Source organism: Canis lupus, chromosome 27 (assembly GCF_003254725.2).
Source record: "Canis lupus dingo isolate Sandy chromosome 27, ASM325472v2, whole genome shotgun sequence".
NCBI lineage: Eukaryota > Metazoa > Chordata > Mammalia > Carnivora > Canidae > Canis > Canis lupus.
In genome coordinates this window covers 11,793,473-11,811,887 of record NC_064269.1, presented here as the reverse complement: position 1 = coordinate 11,811,887, position 18,415 = coordinate 11,793,473, and the positions used below count along the sequence as shown (strand labels likewise).

At 35.3% G+C, this 18,415-nt stretch overlaps 1 protein-coding gene across 3 annotated transcripts in view; it reads right to left on the bottom strand.

The window, feature by feature from the left end:
* Positions 1-18,415, bottom strand: part of GXYLT1 (glucoside xylosyltransferase 1) — a 55,144-nt gene that overhangs the window by 19,762 nt on the left and 16,967 nt on the right. For all 3 annotated transcript variants that reach the window (XM_025477278.3, XM_025477279.3, XM_025477280.3), the window contains 3 exons: positions 14,950-15,121; positions 11,359-11,484; positions 7,770-8,021 (listed from right to left, as the gene is read on the bottom strand). In XM_025477278.3, the coding sequence (XP_025333063.3) occupies positions 7,770-8,021; positions 11,359-11,484; positions 14,950-15,121 (550 nt within the window). The remainder of the gene's footprint in view (positions 1-7,769; positions 8,022-11,358; positions 11,485-14,949; positions 15,122-18,415) is intronic.

Genomic DNA, 18,415 nt, shown 5'->3' with positions numbered 1-18,415 from the left:
CCCCTTGCTTGTGATCTATTTAAAAAAAAAAATAAGGAGGGGGGGGACGACCTGGGCGGCTCAGTGGTTAAGCATCTGTCTTTGGCTCAGGTTGTGATCCAGGGATCCTGGAATTGAGTTCCACATCAGGCTCCTCACAGGAAGCCTATGTCTCCTGCCTATGTCTCTGCCTATCTCTGTGTGTCTCTCATGAATAAATAAATCTAAAAAAAAATTTTTTTTTCTTTAAAAATAAAAGTCTATACTACCCAAAGCAACTTACACATTCAATGCAATACCTACCAAAATACCACCATCATTCTTTGCAGAACTGGAAGATACAAGACACAATTCTAAAATTTGTATGAAACCACAAAAGACCCTGAACAGCCAAAGGAATGTTGAGAAATAAAGCAAAGCTGGAGGCATCACGATTCCAGACTCCAAAGCTGGAGGCATCACAATTCCAGACTCCATCACGATTCCAGACTCCAGGGTCCAAAAGACCCTGAACAGCCAAAGGAATGTTGAGAAATAAAGCAAAGCTGGAGGCATCACAATTTTCTGTACTACAAAACTGTAATCTTCAAGACAGTATGGTACTGGCACAAAAAAAAAGACACATAGATCAATGGAACAGAATAGAGAACCCAGAAATGGACCCTCACTCTATGGTCAACTAATCTTCAACACAGTAGGAAAGAATATTCAATGGAAAAAAGACAGTCTCTTCAATAAATGGTGCTGGGAAAACTGGACAGCCACATGTAAGAAGAATGAAACTGGACCACTTTCTTGCACCATACACAAAAATAAATTCAAAATGGATCAAAGATCTAAATGTGAGCTAGGAATCCATCAAAATCCTAGAGGAAAACAGAGGAGAACTCTCAGACCTCAGCTGCAGCAACTTCCTGCTAGGCATTGTCTCCAGGGGCAAGGGAAACAAAAGCAAAAATGAACCACTGGGACTTCATCAGGATTGAAAAAGCATTCTGCACAACAAAGGAAATAATCAGCAAAACTAAAAGACAACCTATGGAATGGGAGAAGATATTCACAAATGATATTATTAGATAAAGGGCTCATATCCAAAATCTATAAAGAACTTATCAAACCCAACATGCAAAAAACAGATAATCCAGTCAACATATGGGCAGAGACATAAACAGATATTTCTCCAAAGAAGACATACAAATGGCTAACAGATAGATGAAAAAATGTTCAACATCACTCATCAAGGAAATACGAATCAAAACCACAATGAGATACCACCTCACACCTGTCAAATGGCTATAATTAACTCAGGAAACAAGGTGTTGGCAAGGATGTGAAGAAAAGGGAACCCTCTTACCCTGTTGGTGGGAATGCAAACTGGTGCAGCCCCTCTGGAAAACAGTATGGAGGTTCCTCAAAGTTAAAAGTAGAATTACCTATAACCCAGTAACTGCACTACTAGGTATTCACCCAAAGGATTCAAAGGGGCACATGTACTCCAATGTTTGTAACAGCAATGTCCACAATATCCAAAGCTATTGGCTATGTGTGTGTGTGTGTACTCACACATGTGCATATATGATGGAATATTACTCCTGCCATTTGCAACACGGTGGATGGAACTAAAGGGTATTATGCTAAGCAAAATAAGTCAGTCAAATACCATATGATTTCACTTATAGGAGAAATTTAAGAAAAAGATGAACACAGGAGAAGGAAAAGAAACATAAAATAAAAACAGAGTGGGAGGAAAACCATAAGAGACTCTCAACTATAAGGAATAAACTGAAGGTTTCTGGAGGGGAGGGTGGGTGAGGAGGTAACTGCATGATGGGCATGAAGGAGGGCACCTAATATAATGAGCACTGGGTGTTATATGCAACTGATAAATCACTAAATTCTACCTCAGAAACTAATAATACACAGTATGTTACCTTTTAATTTAAGTTTAAAAAAAATTTTTTTTTAAAGAAAAGGGGTGGGACGCCTGGGTGACTCAGTGGTTTGGTGCCTGCCTTTAGCCCAGGACATGATCCTGGAGTCCCAGGATCAAGTCCCATGTGGGGCTCCCTGCATGGAGCCTGCTTCTCTCTCTGCCTATATCTCTGCCTCTCTGTGTGTCTCTCATGAATAAATAAATAAAATCTTTTTTTTAAAAAAAGAGGCATTACACATAAAAGTTCAGATTATAGAAAATGTTTTTAAAGTAGAGAAATGGTCAAGGGGGATAAACAAATAGTCATTCACAAAGGAGGAAACAGAAATGGCCAAAAAGTAAATGAAAATATAATTTTCCACACTGGTAGTATAGTCAAGAAAGTATAAGTTAAAATATGAGATATTTTCAGCCATATAACTATATGCTCATATTACTACATACAAACAATAAAACCAAATCATTCATTCTCAGTTATTTCATACACACATTAAAAATGTGATAGTCTATGTACTGACATAAAGATCAGTCAGTTATATATTTACTAAGTAAAAAAAGCAAATGGAAGATGTATTAAAAGGACTTTATATGGAAGTGCTTATGTACATGTATATCTGTTTCAAAATATATTTTTAATGGGTCTGAAAAATATATAGCAAAATTTATAACATTATATGAGCAAAGAAACGAAACTGGGAAGCATGGTATGCAAGGGGAGGCTTTTCTTTTTATTCTACATACAATTCTACATACAAATTTTTATGAGCCTGGTTTTGTTTTGCAATTTAAAACATTTTTTAAGTTTATTTAAGTAATCTCTACACTCAACATGGGGCTCAAACTCACAACCCCAAGATCAAGAGCCACATATTCCCCTGACTGAGCCAGCCAGGTACCCCTTGTTTTATAATTTTTAAAAAGAAAAATGTAGTTCTAATTTACTAATCTTAGCAAAATGTACATATATTAAAATCTGTTAATTTCAAACAAAATAAAATAAAATCAGTTTATTTCATTTTAGAATAATGTATGCTTTTGAAAACAAATATTTATTATCAGTCTAGCTTATACATAAATATAAATGGCTATTTGTAGCATGTTCCAACAATGCTAGAAACTGGGAACTCATCAATTCCCAAAGATTAGTTAACAGCACTATCTCTGAAAAGTTCGATATCTGTTAGTGAGATGCTCATGGATACTGTTCTTATAAATTATAAAAGTCCTCCACCACATACATTTTGCAAATATATAAAAATAACCATCATGTCTACTTCATGGACATGGAAATGTTCTCTTTTCCAATACCTTTTAATAATGCACTAATGGGGCAGCCTGGGTGGCTCAGTGGTTTAGCGCCGCCTTCAGCCCAGGGCCTGATCCTGGAGACCCAGGATAGAGTCCTACTTCGGGCTCCCTGTGTGGAGCCTGCTTCTCTCTCTTCCTGTGTCTCTGCTTCTCTCTCTCTCATGAATAAATACATAAAATCTTTAAAAAAAAAATAACATACTATGGTCTAGTTTCTAAAACTTTCATCTATCCTCTGCCAGTAATTATCTATTAAGTTGCTATTTATGTCATACCCCATTCTAAATATTCCCAATACAAAGTTGTACAAAATATACACCCTGCCCTCGGCAGGTGGAGAAAACAGACAAAACTTACTTTACAAAGTAATATATGGCAGGATGTGAACAGGGTGCAGTAAATATACAAGAAAAAGATTCTCAAGATACCTTATTTAGGGTGCCTGGCTGGTTTAATCAGTAGAGCATGTGACTCTTGATCTCAGGGTTGTGGGTTTGAGTCCACGTTTAGTGTAGAGATAACTTAAAAAGTAAATAAAAACTTAAAAAAAAATTAAAGACGCCTTATTTATAGTCTTTGGTTTCCCCTAATAAATAGAAAACGGTTAAGAAATAACCTAATAGGGATTCAATACTGCAAATACAATCGTAACAAAATACAAAGCAATAGTTTAACCACTACTATAGGATTATCTACCAAGCATAATGAGAAACAACAAAAAAGAATTTTTACAATTTTGGTTTTATATATATATATATTTCAGATTTTATATATATATGTGTGTATATATATATATATACACACATATATATATAAAATACATCAGGATGGAAATGAACTGTCATGAATGGTAGAGACTGGGTGACAACAAAGCAAATTAAGAATTTAAAATATGGCCATTCTCTTAAATGGGTAGTCTTACAGCTTTTTATGAAATAGGAACCATGGGGCAACATTCACAGATGTGTAGGAAGCAGTTTAGAAAGTTACTATACGTAATCAGTTATACCACTAGAGCCAGAAACTGTTGCATTAGTAGGAAAAAAAACAAGGCAATGTTTGCTATAGTCTGGAAAACAATCAGGAAAAACAAAAACATACATATGAAAAAAGGAATCAAAACTAAATTTCATAAAAACATTTCAGTAATCATAAATATAGTAATATTTGAAAACAAAGCAAATCTGTGTTGTTCCCACTGGGCAAGGACAGGATTGTTTGGAATACAGGGATAGTAGGTGTAAAGTAAACGGCACCTCTGAATTAATGTATAACCATGCCTCTCACAGTCTTCTTCATTAAATCTATCATGCACAGATGAAAACAGAAGTTTGAAAAGTTTAGAAATGATTTCATCTCTCATATCTAGGTTTCTAGTTGATTTAAGGAACATGCCATGACCAAAAAAAGTAAAAAAGTTACTTTTGAAACTGTTGAAGTATTTAAGAATGACTTTTTAAGAGTGACATTTAAATAATAAAAGATAGTCATAGATTTGAACGAGAGTTGTAATTTTGAAATGTTTAAAAAACAATATAGTGTTACTATTGTTATTTAGTGTTACTAAATTATCTCTAAGGTTCTCTGCAACAGTAAACTTCTCATAATTCTATGAATTTCGAATGAAGAGATACTGAGAAGTAACATTATTCCTTAGCAAGTAATCTTACAGCACCATCTTCTGGTATAATATTACTGTGCATAGACTAACAAACAGAAAAGGAAGAATTCATGGTATTATGCCTGTTTTATTTAGTAGAACTTTATGGTACATGAAATTTTAAACCTCAAGTTATATTAACAAATTGGATAGTTAAAGAAATGCTTACTGTTAAGCAAGAGCACAGATTACACTAACCTCATTAATGCATTCAACTGTAGGAGACAAAATTAAAGTTAAATCAAGATTTCAAAAAGGTTCAGAATATGAGAAGGCTAAAAAAAAACAAAAAACAAAAAACAAAAAACTAGGTTTACTAGATCTACAGAAAGTAAGAATGATGAGTACAAACAATCCTAAGACAAATGTCAATGCGTGGGCATGGCTGCAAATAGTAGTGTGGCCTACCCCAAAGATAAGCCAAGGAAACAACTCTAAATGAGGTCAAGATTTAAATGAGACACACAAAAAGAATAAATAATGGTGTAAAGTCTGGTCTACCAGAAGCCATAAGAAAAATATCTGACAAATATGTATCCATATATACACACAAACATGTATTCTCATATCATAGAAGATGTAATATCCCTTAATGTTCAATATGGCCCTAACTAGATGTAAAGGGATAAACAGCAAGTCTATGTAAGTGTTTCAGAAATCACTGTTTTTAGCTAATATTTAAGTGCTTACTATGTGTCATGCGCTGCATGAAGCACTTTATATTTTATATTTTAATTCCAGTATAATATTATACCATACAATGTTGTATTAGTTTCAAGTATTCAATATAGTGATTCAACAATTCTATACATTACCCAGTGCTCATCATGGGAAGTGTACTTTTTAATACCCATCACCTATTTCACCCATCCCTCCACCCACCACCCCTCCGATAACCATCAGTTTGTTCTCTATAGTTAAGAGTCTGTTTCTTGGTTTCTTTTTTCTTTGTTCATTTGTTTCTTAAATTCCAGAAATATGCAAATATATAAAAATAACTGGGTTCCCGGTTATTTCACTTAGAAATAAGCGAAATCATATAGTATTTGTCTTTCTCTGACTTATTTCACTTAGCATTATACTCTCTAGATCCACCCGTGTTATTGCAAATGACAAGGTTCCATTCCTTTTTATGACTAATATTTCACTGTGTGTATACGTGTACACATACACACCATGTCTTCTTTATCCATTCATTGGGGGAACTTCATCCTGTTTTCCATAGTGGCTGCACCAGTATGCATTCCCACCAACACTATATAAGGATTCCTTTTTCTCCATTCTTACCAACACTTATTTTTTGTGTTGTTGATTTTAGCCATTCAGACAGGTATGAAGTGGTATCTTTGTTGCTTAGATTTGCATTTCCCTGACAATGAGTGATGTTGAACATCTTTTCATGTGTCTGTTGGCCATCTGAATATCTACTTTGGAACAATGTCCATGTTTTCTGCCCATATTTTTTAATTGAATTGTTTTTTAGATGTTGAGTTGCATAAGTATATATTTTGGATACTAACTATCGTATATGTCATTGGCAAGTATCTTCTTCCATTCAGTAGGTTGTCTTTTAGTTTTGTTGATGGTTTCCTTTGCTGCGCAGGTTTTTATTTTGATATAGTCTCAAGAGTTTATTTCTGCTTTTGTTTTCCTTGCCTCAGGAGACTTATCTAGAAAAATGCTGTTACAGCTGATGTCAGAGAAATTACTGCTTGTGCTCTCCTCTAGGATTTTTATGGTTTCAGGTCTCACATTTAGGTCTTTAATCCATTTTGAGTTTATTTTTGTGTATGGTATGAGAAAGTGGTCCAGTTTTCCCAGCATCATTTGTTGAAAAGATGTACTAAGTAAGTATTTTAAACAGATCTCCTTTAAACTGACAACCTATGTAAGTCCATTCATCATCTATTTTTCAGTTGAGAGAACTGACATTTAAAGTTAAGTGGCTAGTGGTTAAATAAATGCACAGGTGGAAAGGTTAAACATAAAGACAGTTTGACTCTAGTGTCTACAAACTACAATGAAACAAAACTCATCAACATAAAATTGGTAAACAATACAGCATACTCCTGCATTCAGAATGCACACAGAATCTAAACAGCCTGATTCTTCCATTGACCCACAATTTGCGAGATAAGAAACATGAAAGAATTTTTTTTTGAAAGATTTTATTTATTTATTTGAGAGAGGGAGAGAAAGAGAACCCAAGTGGGAGAGAGAGGCAGAGGAAAAGGGAAAAGCCGGCTCCTCCCTGAGCAGGGAACCCAACACAGGGCTGGCTGGATCCCAGGTCCATGAAATCATGACCAGAGATGAAGGCAGACACTTAACTGACTAAGCCACCCAGGCGCACCAGGAATTTAAGCTAATTCCCAATAGCTTCAAACAGCTCACATTTATGTGTTAGCCACTGTTCTAATTCAATCCTTATAAAAGTCCTATGATACAGGTCATGTTATCTACCATCCTCATCTCACAGATGAGAAAACGAAAGCCCAGAGATATTCAAAACTTAGTAAGTCACAGAGTCTTGAACCAGGCCAACAGGTCCAGAGAGTCTTAAGCTTTTCACATCTCTGTGTTCCCCCAGGATGTTCTACAGTCGCACAACTACACAATGACAACTAATACCTAGAATAACAATCTAGAAAGATGATGCTCACTACTTTGTACATTGTACTTCATTATAATGACATCTGGCTTGATCTACCATAATGCTCCAATAAGCAGAATATTAAAAACATACTTTTCCTCAATTATTCTAAGTAAGTGGAAAAATTCTAAATAGACTAATCTAGTTCTTACCAAAACAAAGCTAAATTGAGAACCAAACAATTTGTGGAAGGAAAATAGAGAAACGTTAACCAACTACCTGTATCAGTGACTTACCTTGAAATACTTCCTTCTCATTCTAGTCATGTTCATCAACATAACTCCAGAGTTTACTCCAGTTTTTCCATAATATGGATGTCTTGCAAAACGATTATACCATCCTATTCGAGGCTCTTCATGTTCTGGTGCCATTGCAGCAATTTGTGTGGAATTAAATTTCTTTAGTAAAGACCAAATATCATCGACAGGCCGTAAAAAAAGGATATCAGTGTCGACATACAATAATGAGTCAACTTCTTTCAGGATTAACTATGAGAAGAAATATTTGAAACATCCATTATAATTCTAATTTAGTTGTAAAAGAAATCCTATGAGATAAGCTAATTTACATTAGTTTTTTTAAGTAATTTTTCTTAAATCTTTTTTTACAAGGGTATTATACAGAGATATTATGCTAATCTTTGTATTAACTTTCAGAGAACAAAAGGTATAAAAACAAATCAGAACAAAAACCTAAACACTAACAACTAGAAATATTAAAAAAAAAAAAAAAGCAATGTCCTTAAAGATTAGAGGAAATGTTTTTCAAATGGAAAATAACATTAACTTAGCTGAATTTATATCCTGAATCTTAATTTCCTAAAACAAATACAGAAATAAACCAATACAAAGATCTTCTGAATTTATTCCTTTGGCCTGTGACACTAACAGCTGGCACCTCTCTAACACTTTGGTATCCACTAGTAAACACAGGCAAAATTGGAACCCAGACCACCTTGCTCTGGAGTCCACAGTTTTACTTCCATGCTTACTGTCTCCAACAAATCAAAGTAAATGTGCACACACTTAGCAAGGGTGAAGACAAGACAACATCTTGAAAGATGGACTGGCTATGTTATTACTTTCTGAGAGAGATTAAATGTGTCCTCTGTAAGGGTTTTTTGAGGAAAACTGTTTATTTCTGCCTTACCCACGAAATTTAGACCCCCAACTCCTGCAAATTTAAGTTTACTGCATGTATCACAACTCAATTATTAGATTAACCTAAATCTTTTCAGTTAAGAATATAAAGAGAAGAGTTTGATCCTTGTTCTACTCCTTTTCAAAGATGTTGCCTCCTCCTTCTGCTAAGGTTAAGTCATCACCTTAATGAGCAGCTACAAGGCTGCAATCACCCCATTCCTCCCACCATGTGGGAAAAAATGTGATGGTTTGACTGCAGAGCCTGAGTAGGGAAGATTCACTTGTTCAAAGACTCTGATTATAGGCTATGTATGAGTATGTCTTTATGTCTCTCTCTCTTTGGGGAGCAGAAGAGTGAGGGAAATTCTTATTTATCAACATGCTGTTTCTGTACCATGAAACAATGTGTGTTTATAGATTATTACATCATTAGCAGACTTGGAAAATACTGTTCACTGTCAGGAGCCCTGGTCAACTAGAGATCAGACAAAAGGTTAAGTAATAACTATGTCAGTATTTTTTCTATGGTTCCTTTTGGAGGAGGAAGGAATTGGTAGAACTTACATTAGTTGTTTTCATCAATCTATTTCAAAGGAAGAGAAGCTCAGTAAAAAAATTATCATGTAGAAAAATATAACACCCATTTACTTAAATCTGGCTAAAAAGATGCGGAAGTAACAGTGAAATATGAGGACAATTTGGCAGGTTCAAGTATTCATTTTAGTGTTTCAAATTCCATTTAGGAATTTAGCCAGATTACATCACTAAATGATCTGGAAAATTTCATATCACAACACCAACAATTAAACTTGTTAATAATGCAGAACAAAATGGAAGAGAAATGGTTGTAACCTTAGGCTTCTAGCATCACGTATTGTTTTTTCAGCAACATATTTGTTTATTAAATGTCATACTGTATTTGTTTAATCCGTGCCTCCCACATCAGACAATAAACTCTATGAAAAAAAGGAAAACTGTCTGTTCATTTATTCCTATATATCCAGAACCTCAGTACAGATTCTCAGCAGAAAATAAGCACTCAATTTATTAATTAAATGAAATGTGATACTATAATGATTCAACATAAAAATTTTGTTTTAGGGGATCCCTGGGTGGCTCAGCGGTTTAGCGCCTGCCTTTGGCCCAGGGCATGATCCTGGAGTCCTGGGATCGAGTCCGACGTCGGGCTCCCAGCATGGAGCCTGCTTCTCCCTCTGCCTGTGTCTCTGCCTCTCTCTATGTCTATCATAAATAAATAAGTAAATCTTTAAAAAAAATTTTTTTTGTTTTAAATTTATAAAGTCTAGGGATGCCTATGTAGCTCAGTGGTTCAGCATCTGCCTTTGGCTCAGGGTGTGATCCCAGGTCCTGGGATTGAGTCCCACATTAGTCTCCCCATGGGGAAGCCTGCTTCTCCCTCTGCCTACGTCTCTGCTTCTCTCTCTCTCTGTGTCTCTCATGAATAAATAAAATCTTTAAAAAAATTTTTTTTTAACTTACAAAGTCTGCATAAAATATCTAAAAGTTCTCAGGCTTTTTTTTCTACCTTAATCCCTTATTTGCGTGCCCCTTACAATAGAAGCAGAGACTGAGAAAGATCCTAGGATCTAAATTTTTTATTCATGGCAACAAAGAAACTGGTTAAGCAGACTCAGTGATCAAAATTACAACTTTAAGTCTTACTGATGACCTGGATTCAGTAAATTATATTTTTTAAAAAAGATTTTATTTATTTATTCATGACAGACACACAGAGAGAGGCAGAGACATAGGCAGAGAGAGAGGCTGGTTCCCCGTGCAGAGCCTGATGCTGGATTCCATCTTAGGACCCCGGGATCACGACCTGAGCCAAAGGCAGATGCTCAACCACTGAGCCACTCAGGCGCCCCAAGTAAATTATATTCGTAATATGCTAAGAATGGCCTTATTCCACTTAAGAATAACAAGTAACTAAAGTTTCTTCTCCCATAATTCATACACTTTCCACAAACTTGTGAGCTTCTTATATTTAGTATTTCTACTACTATAACTTTTATAAACATTATAGTCATCTTAACAATTACTGTGAATTTTAAAACTGTGGATGAAATCAACTCAAAATAAAGAGGTAATCTTGCTTCTGAATATTTTTAGATTTAAAAAAAATGATCAGGTTTATCACCAGAGAACCCTACCAAAAAACAGCTCCACTGAATAAATGGTTCCCATTTCCCTTTGAGTTCACATGTTTAAATTTGTGTCTGTGTTAAAATATAATCTGGAAAGGGTAATGTGGCTTGGAATAAGACAGAAATGGCTGTTTAATGATACAATCTACTTCACTTCCAAATTATAAATACAATGAGCCAGGAGAAGGTGATACTGCCACTGTATTTCTGCTAGCAACAGGCCTGGCTTCAGTTAAGATCTGATGACCTCAATTCCTTCTCAGAAATAAAACCATTTACAGCACCTGAATAAATTAAAACGTAAGATATAGTATTTCAACAGAAATTACTTACATTTTTCATTTTTAACAGATGTTTTCTTTGTAGCTTTTATTTGTTCTACTGGAAGTATTTTCCTAATGTTCAAAGGGAAAATCTACATGCGTGTTTATTTAACTCATTTATATGTAACTCTTCATTAACTCGTATGTAAAAGCAAAATTAGAAAATAAAAAACCACTAGAGAAAAAACTTACTGGCAAGAATAATCTCTGGGAAGCACACGGTTTAAAGAGCTTTTTCCACTCCAATGCATTCTCACTTGGAAAAGTTATTGGGTATAATGAATAATTAAATGTCTGTAGAAATGACCAGCTATCAAGCTAAGAAAAAAAATAAATAAATAGTTTAGATTGTTCTTTCAATTGTCTCTGTAAATTCATAAACAGATTATTTTAAAAAGCTAAAAATTAAAATATATATTATGCTGTACACAGTTAAAGTCAGATTCTTCTTTCCCACCATTTGTTCTCATTCAAAATCTTAAAATCATAGTAATATTCTAGCAAAACTCCACAATAGGGATCAGAGGCACAATGAAAGTAAACCACCACAAAATCAGAAAGCCGAAAGCCTCACAAGTCGTTCATCAACCTCATGTTTACCTGATGTATAAATCCTATCAATTCCTAAACAAATTAAACTCAGAAAAATTAACTAATTTTATTACCAAAGTATGTATAATAGAAAATATAATATAAAATATAATAGAAAATGTTTACACTCAAAATCAGACCTACTGAAAATATTCGTCTAGGGCAGCCCAGGTGGCTTAGCGGTTTGGCGCCGCCTTCAGCCCAGGGCCTGATCCTGAAGACCCTGGATCAAGTCCCACATCGGGCTCCCTGCATGGAGCCTGCATGGAGCCTGTTTCTCCCTCTGCCTGCATCTCTGCCTCTCACTCTCTCTCTCTCTGTGTCTCTCATGAATAAATAAATAAAATCTTTTTAAAAAATTGTCGATCTATATAGTTTTAATATGCATGGATATTATTTCTGATAATAAAATACTCCGATAAACATATATCAATGTCAAATTTTGAAAAACTCATTACAAAAAGCAAAAAGATCTGAAAATCTATAATGAACATGTTTACTTTTCATGCATTTCAAGACACTAAATTCAAATTCAGTTTAAGTATTACCCATCAACAGAATTGTTGATTCAAGTTTCCTAGCGAGCATTCACAGTATATAAGAGGATGGGGCACTTGAGTGGCTCAGTTAAGTGTCTGACTTTTTTTTTCATAAAGAATTTTTATTTATTTGAGAGAGAGAGAGAGCACAGAGCTAGTGAGAACACAAATGGTGGGGAGGGGAAGAAGGAGAAGCAGGCTCCCCGCTGCACAGGGATCCTGACGTGGGGCTTAGTCCCATGACCTGGGATCATGACCTGAGTGAGCTGAAGGCAGATGCTTAATCGACTGAGCCACCCAGGTGCCCCAGGTGTCAGATTCTTAATTTTGACTCAGGTCATGATCTCAAAGTCATGAGATCAAGCCCCACATGGAGCTCTGAGCTGAGCACAGAGCTTGCTTTAGAGTCTATCTCTCTTCCTTTGCCCTTCATCAGTTTGCAATGGCTAAATAATTAAATAAATAGTTAAAAAACAAATAAAAAATTATTTTTTAATTAAAAAAACAATATACAAAAAAAAAACAATATACAGGGGAAGAAAAACTAAGTTGTCTATGTAATAGGTTGAAGATGCTCTCTTCTTAAATTATGACTCGGTTTAAGTAATTTTTAAAAACATTAATGCCTCCCAACATAGTTTAAGGGAATACTTTTAACTCCAACATTCTGCTTTGATGTCTCTGTTGATTACTTTGAAGCACTAGCATTTTATTTTCCCTGCACAACATATATCACTTAAAGATACTTTGAATATCAACTTCTAAAGAGACATTTTTCCCTAAACATTCTAATATTTAGTCATTTTTTTTGCAGTAAAAGCACATTCTACTAGTATTTGATACTTCATCAAAAGCAAAACCAAACATTCTCAGAACTGACTGTAATAGTTAAAAACTAAGTTTAAAAATACAGTATACATTGAGGCAACTTGGGTGGTTCAGTCAGTTGGGCATGTGACTCTTGGTTTTCAGCTCAGATCATTATCTCACGGGTTTTGAGGCCCTCATAAAGCTCTGCACTCAGTGGGGAGTCTGCTTGAGGATTCTTTCCCTCTGCCCCTCCCTCTCAAATAAATACATAGATAAATCTTTTTAAAAAGTACAGTATATATTACACAAGCAGTCAGATTTGAACACAACACTGAGGTTGCATTTAATACGAAACAATAAATTTATTTTTTTATTACACTTCCAAAGATTTCCACAGTTCATAGCAATCTGTTGCTATTTTCTAAACTGTTAAGACAGTTAAACTGTTTAGAAAGTTAATTCCTCAATTAATATTTTAGAAAACAATCCAAAGAGGTCAAGATCACAAAAGCACATATCAAAAATACAGACATAGAGGCACCTGGCTGGCTCAGTAGAGCATGCAACTCTTTATCTCATAGTTTAAGTTTGAGCCCCATGTTGGGTGTAGAGATTACTGAAAAATAAAACCTTTAAAAAAAATACAGACAGCAGAAATATTTTAAAACAGTAAGTAAGGCTTTATATCGCTTACAAAGATTTTGTTAGAAAACTAAAAGACTTGAAATTATAAGTAGTATTTTTCACTCAATATTTTGAACCACTTTAACTTGAGAAAATATCAAATACATGTTTTTCTACATAATTAGACCAAACATAAAAACCAAATCAGTTTGAAAACTTAATTTAGTGTACACAGAGATATAAACAGAAATAGTGGGGAGGGGAGTAATCATGATCATCATCTTTACAACTGCCTCAGAACACAAGGTAGTGAGATTTCAGGTAAAATTTCTTTTTCTATATATTCTTCTCCCATATCTATCTGTTCTACTCTTCTTGCATAGTAACAATATTTTTGTTATCCTGATTAAAGAGTATATTTTAAACCTCAAAAACAGTATGGTTACCTAAGTTCAGATCAGTGAGATATTGAGAAGAACATCATATGCAATGTCTGGAAAATATTCCTAGAGCATAGAAAGGGATTGGCCTTCTTCACTCCTTTTTCCTTTGCGTTGGCTAAAATATGGGCATGAGGGTTGAAGAGTGAGTAGCCACCTTGGACCATGAAGAAGTCTTACATTAAAATGGCTCAGCCACAAGACAGAAGCCAGAGTCCCTGAAGACATGGTGCTACCATATACCACAGACTGCCTACTCTTATGTGAGAGAGAAATAAATTTCTATCTTGTTTAAGCCAATATTAGTTTGGGTTTTCTGCCAATATGGCCAAACTGATTGTAACTAATATAAAACCAAAATAAAGAACTTTCTTATCAAAACAAGAAGCCACTTCCCTCCATACTGTCAATCAAGAGCTCCCTCCCCTGAAAACAATTAAAATCTTTGTGCACACTTTTGTTGGAGGCATTCTCAAGGCAAGGATGGGAATAAAATTAAGGCATAGGACCTTCTTAGTCAAATCATACTGGAGCTATAGCCAGTGAAATAAAACCTTCATGCTTGGCAAAGTTCTTGAAGCAACCTACTTCTTTTCAAAAACAAACCTTCCTCTTACACCCTAGATCTAGACTCTTAGATGGAGTGGCAGCCCAACTCTAAGAGGGCAGTTAGTTACTAAGTAAATATTTTTGTTCAGTGAAGGAATAAAACAACATTCTATGACAGTATGCCATTAAATATTTACCTCTATAGTCTTGACAAAGTTTCAAATACTTACTATGCCTTTAAAACTATCATGTAGTTGATCTTCAGCAAAAATATGGAACTGAAGAGGTCTGATGCTGAAAATGATGGCCGACTTCAACATGGTTATAGTTTCTTCCAGTCTTTCACCACAGGCAACAACAGCGAGGTGCATTCTCTGAATGGGCTGCACTTTCAGACTATACCTAATAGAAAAGAAAACCACATTTTCCAACAGTTTTAGTACAGGGTAACAAGTTAACAACATGGTATTCTAATGATGTTCAAAAACAAGTTCAGGGGTGCCTGGGTGGCTCGGCGGTTCAGCATCTGCCTTTGGCTCAGGGCGTGATCTCGGAATCCCAGATAGAGTCCCCCCCCACATCAGGCTCCCTGCAAGGAGCCTGCTTCTCCCTCTGCCTATGTCTCTGCCTCTCTCATGAACGGATGAATGAATAAATAAATAAATCTTAAAAAAAAAAAAAAACACACTAAGGTCCAGGATTTCTACTTAAAAGGCAAAGAAGTATCAAATTACAAACAGTACAATGTTGAATCAATTATTTATTTCTTGTATCCTCAACCAGCCTTTCTCAGCCAATGTTCCTCAGTAGGAACCATAAAAAAAAATTACTGCTTTCTCAATTCTCCCAAGAATAGCACATAACTAGCACCATTCTAGGTATACAGTAGAGAAGTTAATTCATTACTCAGATCAGATGCATTAGGACTTAATTCTCTCAAGGAACCCCCCAGATGACAAGGGTGTATCACCAATTGAAGGCCTTCTATTATTTTTTAGATTTTTTATTAAAAAAAAATGTCAAAAGCATATTAAAGTAGAGAGAATAGGGGCACCTGGGTGGCTCAGCTGATGAAGCATCTGCCATGATCCCAGGGATAGAGCCCTGCGTCACAGAGCTCTCTGCTCAGTGGGGAGCCTGCTTCTCCCTCTGTTCTCTGCTCCTCCCTCCTACTCATGCGCTTTCTCTCAAATAAATAAAATCTTTAAAAAATAATAAAATAGAATAAATCTCCATGTACCTATCTCCTAACTGCTACAATTATCCAAAGGTATTCTTATTTCAACTAAAATCCCTCTCCAGGGACGCCTGAGTGGCTCAGTGGTGGGCGCCTGCCTTTGGCTCAGGTCATGATCCAGGGATCCAGGATTGAGTCCTGAATTGGGCTCCTGCGAGGAGCCGGCTTCTCCTCTCCCTCTAACTATGTCTCTGCCTCTCTCTCTCCTTGTGTCTCTCATGAATAAATAAATAAATCTTTAAAAAATAAATAAAAAACAAAATCCCTCTCCACATCCCCTTCCACTAGCCAAAAGATCATTTTTGAAGCCAGACATAAATTCATCCACAAATTTTTGAGTATTATACTCAATCTTTAACCATATTTTTATAGGGAAAAGTATCCTTCACATAACTTTTTCACTGATATGCATTCAGCTCCATTTGCCAAATAATCAGTGAGAGGTAAAAAATTCTGAGATGATCTAAAACATACTAGGTAAACATCAGTATGATATTTTGGAAGGAAAAATTCCCTAACCCCAAGTTATTGGCCTAGGCTATGTCAGATCCTACTTCTAATACAGAGCAGCAGTGCAAAGCAGGCCTAAGGAACCTTTCAAAACTCTTGCACCTTAATAGTGAACTAATAATAATCCACTAGAATATAAAGAACAGAATTAATTATGTGTGACTACATTGTTATTAAAATAACCTATTTATAATATTAAATTCAGATCTTATCTGTAATTATGGCATAAAATAATTGTTTTGGAACTGACAGCTAAAGGAATGGAAGAATGCAAGACAACATAGAAAAAAACTAATAACATAGTAAAGTATCATAAAGTACAAACACTCTAAATTAAAAACATAAACTCTGGGCAGCCCTAGTGGCGTAGCAGTTTAGCGCTGCCTGCAGCCCAGGGTGTGATCCTGGAGACCTGGGATGGAGTCCCATGTCGGGCTCCCCGCGTGGAGCCTGCTTCTCCCTCTGCCTGTGTCTCTGCCTCTGTCTCTCTCTGTGTCTCTCATGAATGAATAAATAAAATATTTTTAAAAAATAAAATAAAGTCTGACTTTAATTCTTGGTTAGAGAGTCTTTCTGTAAGGATTAGAAATTATATTAATGGTTACATATACATATATATGTTACTGAGAATTACAATAGCAGGAATGAGTGGTTAATCATTTTTCTTATATTTGCAAGCTATAAAATCAACTGTAGTTCCTTAATATAGGACTTTGCAATCTTGAGTATTCACATGTCCATGTATTAAAGTGAAACAAAACTATTTTCTGAAGAAAATCTTATTCTTGTTCACAGGTAATCCCTCAACTGACTGGGGTATCAGAAAACAAAATCATACTAAGGAATAACATTAAATACAAACAATCAACTAAATAAAACACGCCTGAGTGCCAAATTTATAGATCTTAATGTTTTGACATTAAACATGTGTAATTATTTTATATTATTAGGTTAAAAAAATCAAGTCAGGATATATATAATGTGCTCCTGCTCTTACTGCAGATCCCTTCCTATTAACAAGTCTGTTTTGCTAAGAGCCTAGAAATACTATTAAGATAGCAGTCTGAAACATGCTTTTCTGGTCTGACCAGGTTCCTAAGGCCTGAAAACAGGGTCACTTCTCCTACATGGGACATTTCTCACTTATGTGAGTACTGGTAACTGTCAGCCTTCCAGAGGAGAGCTGAAAAGCTCTTGAATCCAAATACTTACCTTCTACAAAATACAGGGGTCATATCCTCCCTGATCCCTCTGCTGGGAGGATGAAACTTAAACTCAATAACTTAGTAACTCACCCTTTGTTCAGGCTAATGAGCAAATGATTCTATAAATGAGGTTCTTTAAAACATTAAAACAGTTTTTAAGAAAAAGAAACCTCCCCCAGTTAATTCACCAAGTTAAACATTATTACATTACCGTTAATAGTATTACATGAGGAAGTCACATATAAAGTATTCTTACAAGAATCATTATACCAGAAATAGTGGTGATATTTCATTCAAGGTTAAGATGATCATTAATATACAGCGTGAGGTACATACTTTGCTTTCAAATTTGTATTCATCTACCAGGAATTAAATTTTATGAATCATCTGAAGCAGGGAACAATAGTGTAATTTTGCACATGGCTATCTAATTGTGCAAACATTTGTTTCAGACTTAACACAGTTTATCCTTTCCTCACCCACCTGCTGTGCCACTTCCTTCACATAGATAGTGTTAGCAATATCTTAGGTCTTTTTAAAGCTCTGTTCTTTTCCACTGTCAGCAATTAGAAAGAAGTAGTAGCTCCTCCCTTGGCAGCACCCTCTGTTTCCCTCTTTTCTGTTAGTCCCTTAGTTTATAACACTTAAATACTATCTGAGTGGAGACTAGCTACACCCTCTATACCTAAAACAAGGTGATGTGCACCCAGTTCATCTCAAAGCAGTGGAAGTCACAATGATAAA